This window comes from Salvelinus alpinus, chromosome 4 (genome assembly GCF_045679555.1).
Source record: "Salvelinus alpinus chromosome 4, SLU_Salpinus.1, whole genome shotgun sequence".
Taxonomy (NCBI): Eukaryota; Metazoa; Chordata; class Actinopteri; order Salmoniformes; family Salmonidae; genus Salvelinus; species Salvelinus alpinus.
The window spans coordinates 55470976-55494853 of record NC_092089.1 but is presented as its reverse complement, the minus strand read 5'-3'; the positions used below and the strand labels follow the sequence as shown (position 1 = coordinate 55494853).

The window sequence follows — 23878 nt, the reverse complement described above, 5'->3', positions numbered from 1 at the left end:
GAATCATAGAAAATGTTATCCTGAAACACATTTCCATATAAGTTTTTGTGACATCACCCTAAGGCACAATGAAAACCACAATCAATATGGTACCATGGAGAGGTTAAATTACACACATTCCATGTTACACAAATTCACACTCGTTCTCCCACTCACATTGAATATATGAGGTGGTCCTTGCTCTGCACACTAGGCCTACAGGTTGTATGAGCGTGTGGAGGGGTAGGGTGCAATAGAGCAAAAAGAGAGTGAAGGAGAGGTAAAGTGAGGAATGAGTGAAGAGTCACCTGAGGGGTCCTTCACCCTGACATCCTCTCGAGGGGCCATCATACAGCTTCGGTCTTGCAGCGAAGCGATGGCACACAGGCGTTCCATGTCCCCATTCCATCCATATCCACACCTTTTCTATCTACCACTGATCGGTAGTGATTGGGTCTCGTCAGCACATGCCAAACACAGTCCGCGTCCCATGATGGAGAGGACCAACAGCACAGAGGACATGAGGCAGATCGGAGCATCTAAAGGTCATGCAACACCAATCCACACAACTGAGATTAGAATACCGGTAGTACTATATCCGAATAGTATCATGATTCTAGTCATATATGCGAATGCACCTGCGCTCTCGTGTTATTGAATTGAATTGTCGCATCAGTGGATCTGGAAGACCTCACTCACCTACTATTAGTTGTGTTCAAGATAAACTGAGGCCCATTGCTGATTTGGCTACAGGCCTACATTGACAGGGAGTGTTTTGACATTGCCATTCCCCGAAGCCTATAAAATATACATGTGGGAGTGAAGGAAAAGAAACACTTGCTGCTGTTTTTGGATAATAAAGAGTATTTTGCCACGAATTTAGGTCAAATACAAAGGAGAAAAATATGTAAAATGTTGAAGATTTTTGAGAAGGTGATAAGGTTTTCAGGCCTATGGGTATAGAAGACAATCTATAATATATGGTGTTTACCTCTCAGTGCATCTCTCTCATTCTGTTTCTCTGCAGAAAAATATACATTAGATAAAAAATATACCAATTATCTGAAGAACAAGGCCTGTGGTAGCTGAGGTCAATTGATACTCAGCTATGTTCTCTCAATGTGATGTATTTTATGACGCCGTTTGTGAATGTAGTGACTTGTAATCATGAACGAAAATATGTAGCATTTTTGGATGACTTAGGGGAGGGTCTAATTGTATTTATATTTTTGTAAATACAATTTTAGAGTTGGGGGTATGTTACTTAATATGTAATCAAGCGCAAAGAAAAACCTGCTGGGTCTATAGTAAGATGCAAATGCATTTGTAAAATACGAATGTAGGCTATGTGTAGGCTATAGGTTACAATCCAGCTCAAATCATTTTAATGCAATTATCCGGATGATTCAGGAGCATGCACGAGATAATGTAGGCATATATCGAATTAATAAATAGCCGCCTATGTCCCTGGGTCATCATTTCCACAAGCTCATCCCATCGAAACACGGGCGCAATTAATATCCAGTATACAGGAATCTCACTCTCTTGCCGTTTCTCGGTAGAAGCGCACGGGAGATTATTTGAACCTAGAACTGTCAATCCCGCGCTCTAATGAGGAAGAGCCAGACAGACGTTCTCTCGACTTTGATTGGCCTTGATTCATGTCATTAGATTATATTTCGTTCACTACTTAATGTGCATTCAACCTAAAGGAGACTCGGATCTTGTAGGACTACTTGCGAAATAGAAAAACAGCGAACAATAGCCTTCATCAAAATGATGGGATGCAGTGTATTATCGATATAATTAAGACATAAGAAAGAGCCAGGGGCCTGCGAGTGACCTCTGCGTCGAGATGCGTTGATGTGGCGCAGGCACAAACCGGAGCTAGCCATGGTTCTGTCAAGCACATTCCATCGTCTGCTGAAAATCGAACATATTAAACAGGCAGAATATATATTGAACAAAAATATAAACTCAACATGTATAGTGTTGGTCCCATGTTATCTGAGCGGATGTTATCTGAGCTTAAATATTTTCCATATGCACAAAAAGCTTATTTCTCAAAAATGTTGTGCTCAAATATGTTTACATCCCTGTTAGAGAGCATTTGTCTTTTGCCAAGATAATCCATCCACCTGACAGGTGTGGCATATCAAGAAACTGATCATTACACAGGTGTACCTTGTGCTGGGGACAATAAAAGGCCACTCTAAAATGTGCACGATGCCACAGATGCCTCAAAATTTGAGGGAGCGTGCTTGGCATGCTGACTGCAGGAATGTTCACCAGAGTTGTTGCCAGAGAATTTAATGTTAATTTCTCTACCATAAGCCAAACCGTCGTTTTAGAGAATTTGGCAGTACATCCAACCCGCCTCACAACCACAGATCACGTGTATGGCGACGTGTGGGAGAGCGGTTTGATGATGTCAAAGGCGGTGGGGATATGGTATGGGCAGGCATAAACTACGGACAACGAACACAACTGCATTGTATCGATGGCAATTTGAATGCACAGAGATACCCTGACGAGATCCTGAGGCCCAATGTCGTGCCATTCATCCATCTCCATCACCTCATATGTTTCACCATGAAACATGGTCGCATGGTGCAAGGATCTGAACACAATTCCTCGAAGCTGAAAATGTACCAGTTCTTCCATGGCCTGCATACTTACCAGGCAGGTCACCATTGAGCATGTATGAGATGCTCTGGATTGACGTTTAAGACAACCTGTTCCAGTGCCCGCCAATATGCAGCAATTTCGCACAGCTATTGAAGAGGAATTTGACAACATTCCACAGGCAATAATCAAGAACCTGATCAACTCTATGCGAAGGAGCTGTGTAGCACTGCATGAGGCAAATGGTGGTCACACCAGATACTGACTGGTTTTCTGATCCACGCCCCTACCCTTTTAAAGGTTTCTGTGACCACACAGATGCATATCTGTATTCCCATTCACGTGAAATCCATAGATTAAGGCCTAATGAATTTATTTCAATTGACTGATTTCCTTATATGAACTATAACTCAGTAAAATCTTTTAAATTGTTGCATGTTGTTTTTATAGCTTTGTTCAGTATAAATAGCATAAAATAAATATTAGTCCACTAACAAACAGTTATTGTGTAGAATGGCAATGAAAACGTAGACTAAATCTAGTCAATTGAAGTAGCCTATACGTATGCAAAGTTCCTGCACTAACTTTGTTATAGGCCTATAAATCATGCTCTTGGAATAAAGTCCCCCGAATTTGACCGGCTTTGAGAAATGTCTGAAAAGTATAAAAATAAAAGCAAAAGCACTTTGACATTTATCGAATTTCTCTGAAGTAGACAAAATACTTGAAGTATCCTAAAATTAGGCCTTGTTACATCCCTTATATTGACACATGCATGTTCAACTGAAATATATAATATTCTATGTAGGCCTAATGCATTTAATAAAGAAAAGGTAAGCTATATTGACGTTGATCAAAATGTAGCCTAGTTGTTACTCGAGCAAGGAAGATCGTCCTCATTGTGAATGAAAAATAAATATCCCACTTATATTTGTGTAAATACTCATATTTCTCCCCAAATGATGCCTTAACAATTGACTTCATGGATTTTTCTATTGATTAATTAATTTAGGCTATAAGCTTGACAAGACACAACATAAAAACGATTGTTAATAGTCCTGTACGATAAATTAAGAAATTCATGTCAGTTAAATCAGTCAAATGTAGGCCTATGCAAACTAAACTAACAATTAGGCCTATGAGAATACAATAATAACATATAATATCTGTAGGCTACTGAAACGCACGTTCCTTGTTGATTTACAGTTCCAAGAATATATGGTACTATTTTGACTTCCTCTATACCTTCATTGAGAGCCTTTAGTATTTCCTCAATAAGAAAATCTTGAAAATATATACATGGAAACATACTATTTTCCTAATATAATTTGTGGTGTTATTTTTTTTATTAGCAGATTTTTTTAATTCATGTGTTTTAGTCCTACCTTTGATAAGCAGCCCATGTCTAATTCAAATGATTTACATATAGTGCATGCGAGAAGCAAGAAGGCTAAAACACGCATTACACATCATGCATCCAGCGAAAAACGTGCATACGCAACATAGGCAATTCCACACAAAACATTCAAAAATGCCACAAAATATTTCGTAATTATTGCCTAAACATAAAGCTCTGAGTGCGCTGGAAGGACAAACGTTTGACTTCTTTGAAACCTGTGAATTTCTGTCATTTTTGAATGTTTTAAGTGCCTTAATCCCAATTAGGGGCGGCTGACACGCCGCGCTATTCATCTCGAACGCTCCCTGAATACATTTGCCTCGGAATGAACTTCACAAATAGAGCTCGTGCTAAATTCGCTCGACAGCAGAGAAAATCGAATAGAGTGACAGTTTCATTCTGAGGCGGTCGAGTGAGAAAAGGTATGAATTTATAAGGTACACCGAAACAAATTTTCAATTCAAACAACTTTACACCCCATTATCCGGGTCTCCTCAACCGAGACAAGTGAGTTAAAGTCAGGGGAATGTGGTTCAAAACCCGGCGCAAACTTCGTTGAGTATATTGAATGCTGAAATGGAGCAGCCCTCCTCTAAAAAGGGAGCATTTAAAAATGAGAGCACGCATGAACAGCGTCGAATCAGTTGCCACTTATTTCGCCACTCTTTAACGCGATTTTGAATATTAGTCTGGTTTAAAATCCGAGTCAGTATGTCCCGCATCACCTATCTGCAAAGCAACTGGTCCACCCTTTGTGCAGCATGCATTTTCCACGTTTTAGATGGAAAAGTAAATTTAAATAAAGCCTGTGGAATTTCCTAAAAGTGAAAAACATAATCATGGTAATATTATCATTAAAAGGGATAGGCTATGTCTGAAGTGTGAAATTATTAAAGGAAATACGTTGCTCTTTGGGTCTCATTCTTTAAGGCATGCTCTTTATGAAAATGCACTTGTTCCTCCAGTGGACCTGGCTATAGTCCATGCCAGAGGTGTCCTGCCCATAGGGGCCACAGGGGCACGTGCCCCCTCCGATTTGTTCTGTTTAAACATTACAAATAAATAAATAAATGAATATATATATATATTTTGGATTTGGATACAACTACCCATTCAAGGGTTTTTCTTTATTTTTACTATTTCTTCTACATTTTAAATTAATAGTAAAGATAGCAAAACTATAAAATAACACATATGGAATCATGTAGTAACCAAAAAAGTGTTAAACAAATCAAAATATAGTTTCGATTATTCAAAGTAGCCACCCTTTGCATTGATGATAGCTTTGCACACTCTTGGCCTTCTCTCAACCAGCTTCGCCTGGAATGCTTTTCCAACAGTCTTGAAGGAGTTCCCACATATGCTGAGCACTTGTTGGCTGCTTTTCCTTCACTCTGCGGTCCAACTCATCCCAAACCATCTCAATTTGGTTGAGGTCAGGTGATTGTGGAGGCCAGGTCATGTGATGCAGCATTCCATCACTCCCCTGCTTGGTATAATAGCCCTTACACAGTCTGGAGGTGTGTTGGGTCATTGTCCAGTTGAAAAACAAATGATAGTCCCACTAAGCTCAAATCAGATGGGATGGTGTATCACTGCAGATTGCTGTGGTAGCCATGCTGGTTAAGTGTGCCTTGAATTCTAAATAAATCTCTGTGTCACCAGTAAAGCACCCCCATATCATCACACCTCCTCCTCCATGCTTCACGTTGGGAACCACACATGCGGAGATCATCTGTTTACCTACTCTGCGTCTCACAAAGACACGGCGGCTGGAACGAGAAATCTCAAATTTGGACTCATCAGACCAAAGGACAGATTTCCACCGGCCTAATGTCCATTGCTCGTGTTTATTGGCCCAAGCAAGTCTCTTCTTCTTGTTGGTGTCCTTTAGTAGTGATTTCTTTGCAGCGCTTCGACCACGAAGGCCTGATTCACGCAGTCTCCTCTGAACAGTTGATGTTGAGATGTTTCTGTTACTTGAACTCTGTGAAGCATTTATTTGGGCTGCAATTTCTGAGGTTGGTAACTCTAATGAACTTATCCTCTGCACTCTAATGAACTTATCCTCTCTAACTCTAAGTATTCCTTTCCTGTGGCGGTGCTCATTAGAGACACTTTCATCATAGCGCTTGATTGATTTTGCGACTGCACTGTAAGAAACTTTCAAAGTTCTTGAAACTTTCCATATTGACTGACCTTTATGTCTGAAAGTAATGATAGACTGTCATTTCTCTTTGCTTATTTGAGCTGTTCTTGCCATAATATGGACTAGGTATTTTACCAAATATGGTTATCTTCTCTATACCAACCCTACCTTGTCACAACACAACTGATTGGCTCTAACACATTAAGAACAAAAGAAAGTCCACTATTTAACTTATAACAAGGCACACCTGTTAATTGAATGCAGTCCAGGTGACTTCCTCAAGAAGCTGGTTGAGAGAATACCAAGAGTGTGCAAAGCTGTCATCAAGGCAAGAGGTGACTACTTTGAACAATCTGAAATATAAAATATATTTTGATTTGTTTAACACTTTTTTGGGTTATCTACATGATTCTATATGTGTCATTTAATAGTTTTGATGTCTTCAGTATTATTCTACAATGTAGAAAGTAGTAAAAATAAAGAAAAACTCTAGAATGATTAGGTGTGTCCACACTTTGACTGGTACTGTATATATATATATTTATATATATGTAATTTTACTAGCCACCTAGCAATTTTATGAAGTTGGCCTTAGCTAGCCCAGATAGGTTCCCAAGGTTGGAAGACTTTGGTAAAGCAACCAATTACTAAATGTTCTGAATAAACAAGTTGTTAATTGAAAGCTAATTGAAAGCTGTTAAATGAAAGCTGTTAAGTAGATTTCAATATTTTACCCAGATTTTTAGCAGAGATGCAGATAACCATATTTTGTTTCTCAAGAGGTATGCTTAGATATGAAGAAGAATTAAGCATAATTATTATGGCTCTAGATTGCAGGAAAATGTGTTTCAGGTGTTTGAAAATGCAAAAATCTCCACTTTATAGATGAGGCCTAGCCCTCCTTCGAACCACCCCCCAGCCAATCCTCACATACTTAAATTGTGCCCCCTCAGATTTTTGTGGTGCGTGACACTCCTGGTCCATGCTACACAAAAAATGAAGGGGGGAAAAGTACCAGAATGACACTATATTTCACAAAATGTCATTATGTCAGTTAGCCGAACATGGGGCCAATAATGTGACACTGATGATGGTATGAAGTATGAAACTTTGTCTTGTCTTTGCACTTGATCACACTGAACATGCTAACGTAAAAGCAATAAGCATCAAAGAGACAATCTAAATGAAGGTTAAATAACAAAATATAATAATCATTGTGCTTAAGATGCAATGCTACCCCCTCTACCCAACACATGATTATACATGGGGAAAAAATTACCTACCAGGCTAAGTTTAAATGGAACAATGATTTGATCATTTGAAAAGGCCTGAGCTAAGTTTATGGTCTACTTATTTTCCCTGGGAGCCCGGTGGGACTGAAATGATATTGTAACCGGTCCAGAAGAATGTGTGTTGAACCCTTGGCACTCTCGGGTAGTTAAGGAGCATGAATTGAGTTCCCTGGTGGGGCATTGGTCCCCGTAACTGCGCTGCTTTACACACTGGTTATCACTCTACATTCATGGCTCATTAATTAAGGGCCAACTTGTTAAATCAAAACCCCACATTACGATGGGATTGTAAAATTGAAGTGCTGGCACTCTAATCTGGAGGTCCAGGGCAAAGCAAAATAGGCCAACTCCTATAAAAACGTCTCCCTCCGCTCAAATTCCAATTATTCAGTGGTCGTTATTTAAAATCATTAAAGAGATGCGAAGTTCATTAAGAGAGTAAGGTTTTGTGGAATATTGTGATTGACTCCGCAATACTGTTCTCGAATAAAGCTGAGACCATGTAATTAATGTGTCGTTTAAAAAGAGGAGGACAATACCGCCTGTCAAGCTATTTAATTTCATTTAATTTTCCATCCCATTTGTTTCGAACACTGCTTTCACTTCTGACACCTCGCCTTTGACTGTTCACTGTGCTTCAGTGCGCGCATTGGAATGGGATTCACCCTTACTTTTCGAGGGTTAGCAAACAGAAAGGAAATGTCTCCCGTTCCCCCTCTGAGAATAATTAATTTCACTTTGAGAACTTCGACGTTGAGCCACAGGATGCGAATGAGAATCGGCCCGACTGGTGTGAGAGATTTGGAGGCCGGACCCGTTATTCCCTGGTGGATGGGAACCATTCACAAATGGCAACATTAATAAATAACCCTCCGCACAGCCGGACTTTGCATACGCCTATTGATGAAATTGTTCGCGTGTCGTTCACGCTCGTTGACTCGTGAAGCTGGGAGAAGAGAAGCCTTACAGAATGGAGCAGTGGGATACCTTTACGTGGCTAGAGAGAGACCCCATCTCCACCCCCCTCAATTATGGCGCAGTGTCATCCCAGAGTCGCCAGGGCAGAGGTTAGCAGGACATGTTCATGGCCTGAATTTATCGCCCACAGGTTATTGTTCTCACTATCTCGCCCTCTGTTGAGACTTCCACGACAGATGATCAAGGGATCAATCGCAGTTTTAAAACCTGCGGTGAAAAAGCGACTGGAGGTTTATTAAACTTTTTTTTGAGATCACATAACTTGACTTTGTGATATTAAGTATACATGTCGTCTATGGAATTTAGACTGTACAAAATACTGAGTAGGCCTATACCCAGCCTAGTATACTAGTATTTCATAATATAGGCATGCCTATTGTAGCTTATAAGTAGAACTAGTGAAGTTTTCCCACGTAAAACAATGAAAGTTAATTTAGAGGATTTACAAATAGTAGCCTAAGAAAAACACAGCATAAATAAATGGTTTATTGCCTAATGTATTGATTCGTATTTGAATGTATCAATAAAAAGAAAACAAAATGGAAGTTTATAACAAACATATACATTATGATATAATAATGTAAAATATAAAATATGCTCTTAAAATATCAGGGCTCACTTGAAAAAGAGATACCAGTCTCAACGTAATTTCCCTGCTTAAATAAAGGATGAATAAAAAAACCAAAAAAAAACATATTGAAATAAGATTTATTTGAAATTAATTATTGTATGAAATTTAAATGATCAAACTCAAAACTGCGGCCACTTAAAGTTAAAGTTATGAAGGTCTCTATTGTGCCATGTCACATCTGAATTAAAACGTCTGGAGTGAATTCGTGACAAGAAAACCACAAGTGTGAAATGATAAGATGGTGGTTATTTTGAAAGCTGTTGCTATTTTTCTGGTGGTTCTGGTACCTGCCCGATCTCAACCCGGCACACGCCGGGAGTCAATAGAAGTTAACAAGTCTTCCAAGCATTCCTGCTCCTTTTGTTAAACTAGGGACACACAATGCAGCCAAACGGAGATAATAAAGTGCTTTGAAGTATATAAACCCAAAATAACGCAGCCAAGTAGATTTAAAGTAGTGACTGATTTCCAAAAACTGGTTTGTAAAGGAACAATAAAAAGGGGAGAATTTATGGAGAAATTATACAGTGGATTTGTCAGTTAAAATATCGGAGCTGTCTGGGGTACAAAGCCACATGCTGAGGATTAATGGTCGCTCCAGACCTTTGATTCTGCACTCTTTTTTCTTTGCCCTTGACAAATTGGATTTTGGGGATGGGAAGGTCGCCTGGCCCATTGTCTGATGGCTGTTTTTCAGCAATTCATTATGTGCAAGGGTGAGGGAAAGTCTCCATGTGACCATCTCAGCCCGTTTTCTCCCCACAGCTGCCGAAAGAGGCAAACTCTCTCACACCGCGCGCATACTGCTCGCCCTTGCGCGTTAATGTGTCGAGGGGGTACCTTGCTGCTCCATTAGAAAAGCCGGATCACATACGCCACCGCATCACTTTGCGGGCGGAGATTGGCCTGTCCTCATCTCTCTGACTCCTTCTTGTCTCAATCAGTCACTGCGTGGTCTTCATGGTTCTCAAACCACTGCACGCAGAGCCAGCCATGCAAGCAACTCGGGCATCCACTATCAGTGTGTTTGCAGACTGCAGCATCCCGGCCGGCCTGCGGATAGGACCGGTGCAGGGTATCTTCAAACTAGGGAAATACGTTACTGATCGCAAAGAGGTCGTCACCAAGAAAAAGGTAAGCACAGTTTTTATTATGGCATGAAATAAGATTTATTCCTAATTATTTCTATCTGCAACAATTCATTTTTTACAATTCTACTTTTTGTAGGATGATTATTTGCAGACTTCAGAATTGAATTACAAACTAACGGAATAAAAAAATGTAATTCTCCTATTTTAATGACAAATCATTCCATTATCATCATTATCACCTTTAGGCCTATATTCATACTCAAATTATTATTTATGTATAAGACTGATATGAATAATGGATGCATTTCGAAAACATTATTTTCTTTATATAGGACCTACATTTAATTATCAGGGCAGGTAAAGGGGACACAGTGATCTTTTAAAAAAAACATTTTTGAACCAGACCTGTCATAGTTCATTGGGCCTTCGGTTATTAATTGGCTCGTGCTGTCAGGTTGGAAATAATTGAGTAATATTAGTGGGACGACTTGTCACTCTGTGCCTTTACTTAACCGCCCTAATAGGGCGACCTGGGGTGCTATGTGAGATTTCATTTCCTCGCCCACTTTAAATTTCACAGGCTAGTAGGCAAGTTATTCAAATGAACAATTTAATTTTTATGCACTCCGGCCATGGAAAGATGCTAAGTCATAGAACACAGCCTCGAGTTATAAAATAAGAACATGGATAAGAAATACTAAAATATAGCCTATAGAAATGTATTGAACATCTAAAATAACATTATTGCAACATATTGTTATTAATACAATATGGAACTACCAGAAATGGAGGCAATTTCTATTTTAATGTTTTTTCATTGATTTAACATAATTGTTTTATACAGGCTAATTGTTTATTGGTGAATTTATGGTCCTTAACAAACCAATAGATAAGTACCCTACATTATAACTGCATTTTAAGATAGGAAAAGGCCTACACCCTGCTGTCGTAGTTTGTGATTGATGCGGCTAAATGCATCGCCCTGGGCTTCATGTGATGCATCAGGTGCAATCTCCGTGTCAAATGTCACGCTTCATTCTTTAATTTGCTTGAACAGTTTAGAAACCCATTGACACTTCTCAAATTCGTTTCCCATATCAACTCAATTATGTGTCATTCTCCCTGGTAAATTATCACCGCCGGTTAACATCGCGGATAAAGACGCGTTAAACGCATTGGCACACCTCAAGGTAAGCCTGTCATTTAGCCATTGGGCATAATAACAATCATATTTTCAAATAATTAATTCAATATTTCATAAACCAATATTTCTAAAACTAAATCCTTGAATATTTACATGTGCTAAGCCTATAAGAAAAGAAACACCAAGTTATTTTAGTGCTCCAATTGCAGTCAAGCGTGACGTCGCAACGTCAAATATGCAACTCTGTTTATGATTTATTCATAAACTATTATAAGCTGCAGCTGCCGGCCTTTTAGTGAGCTGTGATTTTATCGCATGTTAGGCCTTATTAGCATCATTTCTAACGTTGAACCATCCATGTTGTGGATCTAGATTCGGCTGCTGAGGGGGGAAATCGTGGATGAATCAGGTTGCCCTGTGCCAGACTGGATTGGGTGTATCCGGGCAGCCAGAAACAGTCAAGAACAGAACTTGGAGGCTGTCTCAGATCTACCTGGTGGGCAGGTCAGTAGTGTGTTTTATTTACAATGCATAAAGCTCAAGTCATTTGATAAAATAAAAAAAACTCAAACTGAAACAGTTAGTTGCATGTATCTAACGTTGCCCTTTTACGTTAGATTTTCTATCGTGTGCTGACGGAGATCCCAGCAGGCGAGGAGCTGAGTGTGTGGTACTCCAACACTCTGGCCCAGTGGTACGACATCCCTACCACTGCCACTCCAACACACGACGAGAAAGGTAAGAAAACTGTAGAATGACCCTGTAATATAACCATACAAAACGATGAGAAAAGTAGCCAAAAATAGATGATGGATATTTGTTTGCCGGCTGGCTCAACAAGCTTATGCACGATCGAAATCCACATATATCATTATGTGGTATTGTCCAAACAAAAGTGTTAATAGAAATGGATTAGGCTACAGTATAGGCCTGATGATGCTGCTTACTGGAATTGACATTTTGTGAGTTCCATCATTGCACAGTTAAGTGACTGTCGAAACCTTGGCGTCCAGCTATTTTATAATCAATTTCTGTGGAAAGGTTGTAGTCCTATATTTTCACGGTCGACAAATGTGCATCCCCAGAGCATACATTTCGATTCCGGGGTCATTTGATGGTTTTATTTACATTAAAAGTTAAATGGTCTTGTTAACTAAATAGGCTTGACAGAATTTCATGTTAAACAATTCAATGATAAAATAAAAATGTGTAAAACAGCCAGCAATAGGCCTAAACACCACCTACTAGGCTTCGTTGTGCTAGTGTAATAAACAGAAAATAACAATAATAATAATAACGCCCCCCCCCCCCCAAAAAAAAGATTATCTGGATATTCAAACAGTGGCATCGATGCCATGGCTTGTCAAATTAAAGCCTAATCATATGATCACCAGCAAAATAATCCGGTTTTAATCAGATTACACCTAACGGATGCCGCCAACTCAGGAAAATACAATAACTGTGTTTAGATTAAATTATAATGCCTAGACTATATTAGAGTAGCTGCTGCTTTTGCAACAGCTAATTGGGATCCTGATAAAATACAAAATACCAATACCGATCTATTACTGCACTCTTAGAAAAAAAAGGTTCTGGATAGAACGAAAAAGGGTTCTATGGTTGTTGCATATATGATACCCCTTAAGGGATTCTATATAGAACCTTTAGGGATGCCACTAATGAACCCTATTTGGTTCTATCTATAATATGTTTGTGTGTGTAATTACTCTGTCTGAGAAAAATAGGGCATGAGAAATGGAGGGCCTGACAATCATTTTCAAGATATAGCCTACCAAAATTATATTCGACTGTTACACTAATTACAGTGACAGGCACATGGAATAAACCCGCAATTTAAAAACAGGGATAGGCGTGTTTTAACAACCTCAAAGCAGACGATAGTAATTCATGGGGGGACAGAGGTTAACAAATGTCATCGCCTCATTAATATTAATGTATTCAAAAGAAAATTCATTCAAAAAAGGTACTTTACGGTAAATTAGCTGGCTACATAAGGTATTGTTGCCTAATGAATGCTAACTTTTATGTGGGATGTATATTGCCCTGATTTGTGGCGAAGCACTTTCTGCTGCTCTCTGGCCAATACACCGTGCGCTCCTTGACATACGCGTCCTATTATTTGGCGTTAACAGATGGGCCAGCCTTATTGTCTATGGCGATTTGCGATTTCAAGCAACAGCTGCTGTCACTTCTACGGGAAAGAGCACAGAGAAAGTCCCCCTATTCAACGTATTGGTTTCGGAGCGACAGATTGGACGGGGCGTTTGCTCTTTTGATGGCGATGATAAACAACAGCCCTATAAGGATTACAAAATCATTACATCTATATAATTGACCTCCTATTGTTCAACTTGTGTCATTGCTCACTTTGATGAGGTGGATAGGGTTAATATACTCTGTCGCCTATTCAAAACCTGAATCCCATTGGAAACGTGTAGATTCATCTCAAGGGATTTATCCAAAACATTTAAATAGGAAACGGAAAAGATTTGCATGTGGCACAAAATAACAGTAGAGTTTGAGGTTACTCTAATAGGCCACTGGGAGCATCTGCAGATGGAACATCAGCCATAAAGCACCCAATAATAGGCATCTACACTTACAAAGCAATAGATAGAAATGTGTAGTAACACAAATGTTCAAGATTGAACGTGCTTTATTGACAGAAGTGGGGAGAATAACGAATATCGAGACCCATCGCTATTAACATCATGTCTCTCTGCTTCTCTACAGGTGAAGAACGCTACATTTGCTGGTACTGCTGGAGAATATTCAAATATCCCAACACACTCAAGGCCCACGTCCATTTCCACTGCGCTTTGAGCAACGGGCGGGGCTTTGTGAACAGCGAGCAGGCCAGGAGCACAGACAGCTTCAGCAGGTCACCCAAATCCGGGGACATTCCCAACACCTCGGCCTCGCCCAGGAACGGCCACAACACCTCCACCTCAGACTCTGTCAGACGGACCGTGTCTTCCTCACCCTTCCTCAACAAAGCGGGGGTAGCAAAGAAACCCAGCTCTGAGGAGCAGGACAGAGCACTTGACATGAGCGTTACCTCAGCCAGAAACCACGGACATCTCATGGGCCTTGGCGCAACGTCTTCAATGTTGAGCAACATGGGGTTCCACCCAGGCGTGCGCTCTGCATTCAAGCCCATGGGCCAATCCAAGGTCCCCGCGGCTGACGTCTACAGAGAGGAAACTAATGGGAAGCATAATGGACTAGGCTTCAGCAAACTCCTGGGGAACATGAAATCGACGCGAGCCTTGAATGAACCTTTAACCGGAAGCCATCCCTCCAAGTGCGTCCATCCATTAGATTCCACATCTCCCGTGGTCCCGTGCGCAAACGCCGTCAGGGGTTTTCCGTTAATACCTAATTTCGAGGAGACATCGGCTTTCAAGCACGTGGAGAGCCGGATGAACTCTGGACTGTCCCCCTCGCGTTACTCTCAGATGTCCTCTGGATTCCAAATTGAGAGGTTTTCTCTGCCTCAGTTCGATGGCGTCAAGCCATATAATGGAGATTGCAATATCCCCCTCATGCCATTCACCGTGTACAATGGCGAGTTGCTTTATAGTTCACCCTACTACCCACTGAAATTCCATTTTAGCAATCTCCTAAAATACCCGGAGTCTATGTCCTACTTTGGCGCACCTGCACTCAACCAAGACCTGGGTTCAATAACCAACATTGACAGGGAGATAGCCATGCACACTCAACAGTTGTCTGAAATAGCCGTCGAAAAGAACCGAGCCAGGCTCGACTCTATGCCCACTGCTAACACAGGCTCAGGGAAGCTCAAAAAGGGACACTTATGTCTTTACTGTGGTAAACTGTACTCTCGGAAATACGGACTCAAGATCCACATGAGAACTCACACAGGGTACAAACCACTGAAGTGCAAAGTTTGTTTTCGGCCCTTCGGTGACCCCAGCAACCTGAATAAGCACATCCGTCTGCACGCGGAGGGGAACACTCCGTACAGGTGCGAGTTCTGTGGCAAGGTACTGGTGCGCCGGAGGGATTTGGAGCGTCATGTCAAATCAAGGCACCCTGGACAAACAATAAAAAAAGCTGAGGACAAAACCGAGGGCATATTCGAGGATCAAGAGCAAAAGAGCGACAATGACAGTGACGTAGATGTATGCTTCACCGATGATCAGAGCGACCAAGAATCCAGTAAAATAGATGATTAATTGAGATTTTGACACATATAGGGGCTATGGCAAAGACGGCACAATGTTTTGTGAAATGGTTACAGGTTACCTGTACAGATTTCTGTGTAATTTATGTTTTCCCAAGGAACGAAAGTTATTTATGTATGTTTTAAAGTTATTGAAAATGTAATTGTTTTTTATTTAAAAAAAATCAGATTAGGACTAGACAAGTTTCAAATTACAGCCTTTTCTTTTACAACAATGTCTATTCGTTTCAGATGGAACAAAGTATAGGCAGTATGATTTCAGAATTGTATAATATCACAGCTGATGATAATGCATTTCTTTGTTTATATGCTAATTGGTAGCCAATATGTTTCCCAAATAGAGGCCGGCTGCACTTTAAAACAGTTATGAACAATTCATTGTCAAGCCATGTAGGTCAAGTGTTTAAACACTGAATATCACACTTACTGCTATTTTTTCATTCATTTGAATTACAATAACTTAAATGTTGCACTTTCTTGCTAGGGCATTTAATTGTTTTAGGACAAAGTTGAGAAGGACGGCAAATATTTATAGCAGTTAGTACCAATCCATTATTTAAGGATCTTGTTTATAGTAGAAAATAACATCTGATTTAAAAAGCATCATGTACAAATGTAAGAATATGATATTTCACTGTTCAGTGAAAAAGTGTTGTACGTTTGTTCATAAGTGATATTGTATATTGGCAATATTTTCCTCTTGTTCACTGAGTTGTTCCTTTTTAATAAATGTAATTTAAAACTTTGAAATTGTTTGTAACTTGCTTGATTCAAATATATAGTCTACTCTAAAGCCTACTTGTTTATTAGGCTATCTAATGCACAGAAACAAAATTCCCCTCACTTTTAACTACCATGGTTAGTGCACTAATGAATAATCCGATATTCCACTTGTAGGCCTACATTGTAGACAGGGTTATCATCAGGATGTTAGTCTCTATATTTCCTGTTCTTGTTTTTCAAATGGGGTGTCCTCAATTCCTCAGAGGACGCAATCGCACCCAGACGAAACGCCTGGCTGTGCGCATTACAGTAAACCTGCACTATATCTCACCACTGTAGGGCATGGTGTAGCCATTAAGAAGAATGGTTGGCTAGTCGACGAGCGGTGGGGCGTTTATAAGTAGGCCTACTGGGTTCTTACATTTGTAAACACAATATTATATTTGGTTAAAGAGGTTATCATCATCATCAAAATGGTCTTCAACCAATTAACTGATCCAACAAGTAAGAGATTCAACAAAATCCATGTTAAATTGAAAACAAACAAAAACATGTGGCGTCTGCAACAAGTAGGCTTCTAGATATATACTGGATACATTTTATTAAAATTAAATTGATAAAAAAATCGAAATTTAAATTAGGAAAATTAATAAACATGGTCCGTTTCCAACACATTCATGAATGTATACGAATGTGTGCTGAAATGGCTGCCTGGAAATGAAATGAAATGAAATCAACCTCAATCTTGATAGAGAGCTAAACCTTCGACAACATGCACTATTCACGAAATAATGTCAACTTTCGATATAGAGATAACGAACAGTTTTAACCGTGCAGTGAAAATTGTTCCTTCCTACATTGTGCGTAAAAGTGCATTTTCGGAACGTGTCTTGTTCCATGGAAAGAGCAGATATAATCTTAAAATAACAGGTCAGATTTATGGCCTGTTGTAAAAGGAACATTTAAAACGGCAAAATACGTTTATTTGGGTAAAAGGTGAGATCCAGAAAAGGTTTTAAGAACAAAAATATTGATGCATTTGAGACGCAGATAGTTCTAAAATAGTATAAAATTAATAACACGCATTAAAAAATCTATAAAACAAACCCCTCTTATTTGGTTTTCCCAATTTGAAACAAAAGCCTATCAGACTTTTTTAACGACTCCCGCTGTCTACTTTTTCCTTTGCTAAAGGGCTCTGGGTCTCGTTTACTAGTTGCGATGTAATTTAAGCATTATGATGATCGTACCAGATTAATAACTATTTACAGCCAACTTTTTAAGCGTTTCCCAAACAAGCATGCAGAGAGAAGGTTCGCCAAGTGCGTCGCTAGAGTCGATACTGATAGAATCGAAAGAAAAGCAGCGCTGTTCTCAAATCAGCTTTCTCCATTGAAACCTCAACATTATAACTATTCCACAATACTGACGACGGATCAGCTCCTAGAGAGATATTACCACCTATGGCTGCAAATAGGCTATTGAGGTGCTTATCATTATGTCATATTTGGTGTAGGCCTGATTCTCCTGTCTTATCTGGTGTCCTGTGTTATCTTAGGTATGCTCCCTCTATGCCCCCCCCCTCACAGAGGACCTTTAGGACCTTTGCCATGCCTCAGGACTACCTGACCTGATGACTCCTGGCTGTGCTAGAAGGGTGCAATTGCTGCCAGCTATTCAGGGTGTTTCTGCACGTGGGCATTCCTGCATCTACAGGAATGTATGGTTCTATTGGTCTAGCTAGGACAGGTGGGGGCACCTAGTAGGTGCAGTAGGTGGCGTTAATGCACAATAATGTTGGATGCCAGCCGCTGATAAACCCCACAGAAGAAGGGGCGGTGGTGATCATGGTAGCTAGCTAGCTTTACACCGGTAGACAGTGTCCTTTGTCTCTGCCTGTCGGAACTGTTTTCCCGCAGTTCTGTTAACGATGGCAAGGGCAGGTTTTCGGCAGGAGAGAGCGAAGGACATTGTGCTATAGCTTAGTCAACTAGTCCGGTACACAGTAGGCATAGGGTGTCCCTAACTAGCAAGCTGGCTAGTTAGCTAACACACAATTTCACCCCAGCCTCCGGTGATCTGGTCACCGGTCATTCTACCCTGTCCCGGACTTGCTGTTCCCCCCCCCCCCCTCTCGCTCATCTGCTGTCTCGACCTCTAAATACTCGGCTATGAAAAGCCAACTGAAATTTACTCCTGAGGTGCTGACCTGTTGCACCCACTATAACCATTGTGATTATTATTTGACCCTGCTGGTCATCGATCAACGTTTGAACATCTTGAAGGACGATCTGGCCTTAAAGGCCATGTACTCTTATCTCCACCAGGCACAGCCAGAAGAGGACTGGCCACCCCTCAGAGCCTGGTTCCTCTCTAGGTTTCTTCCAAGGTTCCAGCCTTTCTAGGGAGTTTTTCCTGGCCGCCGTGCCTCTACATCTGCATTGCTTGCTCTCTGAGGTTTGATGCTCGGTTTCTGTATGAGAACTTTTTGCGAAATGCTGATGTAAAAAGGACTTTATAAATACATTTGATTGATTGATTATGCCTACCCAATAATAATGTACTGAATCACAGATCGGGCACATCACTGCGCACGTTATCACACATCATGAAACACAAAAAAATGGACAGTAGCCTAGTCACAAAATAGAACTCAATTGATTGAACATGAAATTGATTTCAATATGATTTAAATAGCCTATATAGGTCCATGTAGTCTGTGTATATTTTAATGCAGTCATCTCGGTTTTCATTTGAAACATCATTTTATCCTTCATTTGTTTGTACAATTGCAAACACTTTGGCAACTTTGTATTTGTAGGCCTAGTGCACTTCGTTCTGAAGTTATCGTCAGTCAGTCAGACAGATAGCCTACCTGCGTTGAGCAGCCAAAGTGCATCATTAGATCATTTTTGGCCCTTCCGCTTCACTTTATTCACAGAAGACCTCTACTAAACAGCCTAAACATCTTGATTCTAAGTTTAGCAGAGATCTTCTGTGAATGAAGTGAAGTAGAATGGCCAAAAATAATCTAATGATGCACTTTGGCTGCTCAACGCAGGTAGGCTAACTTCAGAACGAAGTTGACGACAAATACAAAGTTGCCAAAGTACTTGCAATGATGCACCCAATTTGTGATTTAGTGCATTATTATTGGGTATGCATAATCAGCCACCTCAATATTTGCAGCCATAGGTGGTTGTATCTCTTTAGGAGCTGATCCGTTGTCACTATTGTGGAATAATTATAATGCTAAGGTAAGATATGAGTGATGGCCAATCCGAGAGCGGCATTGCTTTTCTTTTGATCCTATCAGTATCGACACGTGGTCTAACAAAGTACTTAGCAAACGTTCTCTCTACATGCTTGTTTGGGAAACACTCTTAAAAATTTGACTCATAAATAATGATGCAACTGGTACGATTATCGTAATGCTTATGTTCCATCACAACTGGGAAATGAGGCCCTGAGCTATACTGAAGGCAATTATGACGAGGCTCTCTGCTGGTTCCGTTTCTCTGTGATAGATGACGTTTGACTGCCGATTGAGCGCGAGCCTGTGGGAGGAAGCGACTGGATACGAAGTACATTAAGACCGCTCAGATGTCAGCGGCCCTCTCCTGAAGATGAACCACTGCAACCTGGATGCTCTAGTCGGCTGGCCCTCGCTACATATTCGTCGGCAGACCCACTGGCTCCAGGTCATCTATAAGTCTATGCTAGGTAAAACTCCGCCTTTTCTCAGCTCACTGGTCATGATAACAACACCCACCCGTAGCACGCGCTCCAGCAGGTATATCTCACTGGTCATCCCCAAAGCCAACACCTCCTTTGGCCGCCTTTCCTTCCAGTTCTCTGCTGCCAATGACTGGAACGAGTTACAAAAATTGCTGAAGATGGAGACTTATATTTCCCTCAATAACTTTAAACATCAGCTATCGGAGCAGCTCACCGATCGCTGCAGCTGTACATAGTCCATCTGTAAATAGCCCACCCAATCTACCTACCTCATCCCCATATTGTTTTTATTTACTTTTATGCTCTTTTGCACACCAGTATTTCTACTTGCACATCACCATCTGCTCATCTATCACTCCAGTGTTAATTTGCTAAATTGTAATTACTTCGCTACTATGGCCTATGTATTGCCTTACCTCCTCACGCCATTTGCACACACTGTATATAGACTTTCTTTTTTTTCTATTGTGTTATTGACTGTCCATTGTTCATTCCATGTGTAACTCTGGGTTGTTGTTTGTGTCGCACTGCTTTGCTCTATCTTGGCCAGGTCGCAGTTGTAAATGAGAACTTGTTCTCAACTAGCTTACCTGGTTAAATAAAGGTTAAATAAAAAATTATTAAAAAAAGATTGGCACCAAAATAATTGAACAGGGCCACAATAATTGAACAGGGCCTCGTTTCCCAGAGCCTTCGTAGCTGGTGATGGGAAACCGGTGGTTTCTGAAGCCTTTGGGGCTTCCACCAATTGTTCCTGAAAACCGGTTCAATACTCTGAGCTTTTAACACAATGCAAATTAGTGATATCCGCTGGTCAGCAATGAAAAGCAGGGTTTGATGTTCACATAGAAGTTTATTGCACAATATATCATATATCCGTGGCGCAGTGGTTAGTCGCCTATTTTCAGTTAGCTACTGTTACAGGTTCGCACCTTCAACCATGCTTCCCTTTTTTGAAGTGAAAACCATTTTTTTACTGTCAGAAATTGTGAATCTATGACATTATTTAGGATAGAAGCTTATACTTTACTAAATAAAACAAATTGTTTGAACAACAATGTGCATAAAGTGTGGTGTCACTACTTTCAAAATAAAATGCCTTCGGCAGGATTCAACCCCATTCACTGTGGTCTGAGAGTGTTCTTGTCCCTGTCCCCAACTCTACCTGCTAAACTACCAATCAGGTGACACTATATGTCACAAGAGCCTGGGGTGGTGGGTGTAGAGTCAAACGCAGAGAGCAGAGGATACTGGAGAAACCGGACTTTATTTCGGTTTCCAATGCGAACGCCCAAAACAACAGGCGAAATAATCACAAAAAATGTCCAACCCAACACAGGGCACAAACGGACAGGAACACCACACGCACAACCTCGACCAACATGAACAAGCCCACACAAAAACAGGTGGGCCTAACAGGCTTAAATAGTCCTGAATCAAAAACAAAATAAGAGACAGGTGCAACCAATAAGACAAAACAAACAGAAAAGGAAAAGGGGATCGGTGGCAGCTAGTAGACCGGCGACGACGACGCGAACAGGCAGGGGAGCCACCTTCGGTGGGAGTCGTGACACTATATGAAAAAATCCTAAGTACATTGTAAATACGGTGTCAAGTAGAGGTCGGCAATTGAAAGCAGCTTAGAATTGAAGAAGGCACCAGAACCATGGCGAAATCAGTGGGATCTCACATTTTACAACACAAAGTTTGAAAAACCATGTGATCAAACGAAGCTTCAGATGTCATTAATCACGTGATAATGTTACTTTGAAACGCCATGGCTTTCACTGTTATAGAGTTTGTCCCACCTCAATTAAGGTGTTTTTAATAACAAAGAATTGTCACGCCATGATCCGTTTCACCTGTTCCTGTTATTGTCTCCACCCCCTCCAGGTGTCGCTTATTTTCCCCAGTGTATTTATCCTCGTGTTTCCTGTCTCTCTGTGCCAGTTTGTCTGGTATGTTTCCAAGTCAACCAGCGTTTCCCCCGTTCTCCTGCTTTTTGCATTCTCATTTTTCTAGTCCTCCCGGTTTTGACCCTTGCCTGTTACTGGACTTTATACCCACCTGCCTTGATCACGAGCCTGTCTGCCACTCTGTACCTCCTGGACTCTGATCTGGTTTTGACCTTTTTGTCTGTCCACGACCATTCTCTTGCCTACCCCTTTGGATTAATAAACATTGTAAGACTCCAACTATCTGCCTCCTGTGTCTGCATTTGGATCTTGCCTTGTGCCTTGATAGAATGGGACATGTAGCGGCTCTGTGCAAAGGATAGCAAATATGTGCCAAGTGTGGATGGGAACATGATTATGGCGAATGTGGGAACAATGTCAGGGTTAAATATTGTAATATGGGGGGGGAACACAGTGCAGCATTTGGTGGATGCCAGGTGCAGAAAGAGGCCCAAAGATATAAACTCACTCATATTGTCTCTTATGCAGAGGCCGCAAGATAGATTGGTAGAACTATTAGGCAGAATGATGGAGATAATAGGGTTACTACTGGAATAAATAGACCTACTGTAGAAAATGTTGCTTATGTTGGTCCAGACACGGATAGAAGACCTGCTCAGAAATATTGCTCTCACAAATGTGTTGTTTCAAAGGACATCTTAAAAGTTAATCAGATTGACCTTATAGCCTTCATTGGAAAGGTTACCAATCTGACTGTGTTTGTGGAAGGAAGAACTGCCAAGTTGAAGATCATTGTGGAAGCAACAACAGAGTTTTTAGGAGTAACAGATGTTACTGTCGCTATGATTTTTGATATGTTGACCCCCAGTAATACTAATGATGGAATGTCTCAGTATGATGATAATTAGAGTTATGGTTTTTGTTATCCTTCAGTGGAATGCCAGAAGCCTTATTGCTAACGGTCAGGAGTTTAAGAATACTTAAACTCCTGAACGTTTAAGTATCAAACCTGATGTGATATGTGTTCAAGAAACATGGCTTAGACCACATCTTGATTTTATTATTCCTGGTTATTGCTCAATCCGATCTGATAGATCAACTGGACAGGGTGGTGGGTGTGCTACGTTCATAAGGGAAGGTCTTGTATATCGTAATATACCTGTCTCATCTGAATATCAATGTGTGATGGTGGAAATCTACAGTGCAGGTAGGAATATTAAGTTACAACATTTTTACAAGCATTGTCATCAACTATCTGTAGCAATATTTGATGAAATATCAGGGGAATTGGGCTCTTGAGAGATATGGTGCGGAGACATTAATGCACATAGTAGTTTATTGGGAAGCAAACATACAGATGGTAATGGTACTATTGTGGAAGATATGATGGACACAATAGCATTAGTATTTCTTAACAATGGATGTTTTACAAGAGTTAATGTTGTTAGATGGGTTACATCCTGCCTGGACTGGCTTCTAACTCTATTGCATCTACTGAATGTGTGAATGAAATGGAATGAATGATTCTACTGTTGGAAGTGATCATTTATAGATTTTGTGTACCATGAACCTTGATGCTACTATTCCAGATAAAGTACCCTTCAGAAGAAGGGGCTTTCATGAAGCAGACAGGGAAAAGCTTGGTGTTCATTGCTTAAAGTCTGTTGCACAGTTGTCTTTAGAGAGGCTGGTTGATGTATGTGCTGCCTCTGTGACCTCTCTGATTTTGAGTGCTGCAAATATGTACCAGTGAGTGAAGTGGGTGCGAAAAGGAAGGTGGCGCCTTGATGGACTGAAGAGTGCACTGCGGCTATTCGAGAAAGAAATAGGGATTACAGAGTGTTGCGTCGGAATATGACTCCTGAGAATCTACTTGATTTCCAAAGAAAGAGAGCTTTAGTACGCACAGTCAATAATGTCAAAAAAATGCATGGAGACAGTTCTGCTCTACAATAGGCAGGGGTACTGAGCTGGGGGATGTA

At 40.6% G+C, this 23878-nt stretch overlaps 1 protein-coding gene across 1 annotated transcript; it reads left to right on the top strand.

The window, feature by feature from the left end:
• The first annotated feature begins 9844 nt into the window (after window positions 1–9844).
• Window positions 9845–16269, top strand: LOC139573979 (PR domain zinc finger protein 13-like). Its single transcript, XM_071398020.1, has 4 exons — window positions 9845–10187; window positions 11661–11792; window positions 11906–12026; window positions 14043–16269. Exons 1-4 carry the CDS (start codon window positions 10014–10016, stop codon window positions 15509–15511), a joined length of 1896 nt encoding a protein of 631 aa, XP_071254121.1. The 5' UTR covers window positions 9845–10013; the 3' UTR covers window positions 15512–16269.
• The last annotated feature ends 7609 nt before the right edge of the window (window positions 16270–23878 follow it).

What these genes read in the sequence shown, in the direction of transcription:
- LOC139573979 (XM_071398020.1), top strand. Translation starts at nt 10,014, where the DNA reads ATGGTTCTCAAACCACTGCACGCAGAGCCAGCCATGCAAGCAACTCGG. An exon ending in AGGTCGTCACCAAGAAAAAG is followed by an intron (nt 10,188 to 11,660) that starts GTAAGCACAGTT and finishes TTGTGGATCTAG; the next exon opens with ATTCGGCTGCTGAGGGGGGA. An exon ending in CAGATCTACCTGGTGGGCAG is followed by an intron (nt 11,793 to 11,905) that starts GTCAGTAGTGTG and finishes CTTTTACGTTAG; the next exon opens with ATTTTCTATCGTGTGCTGAC.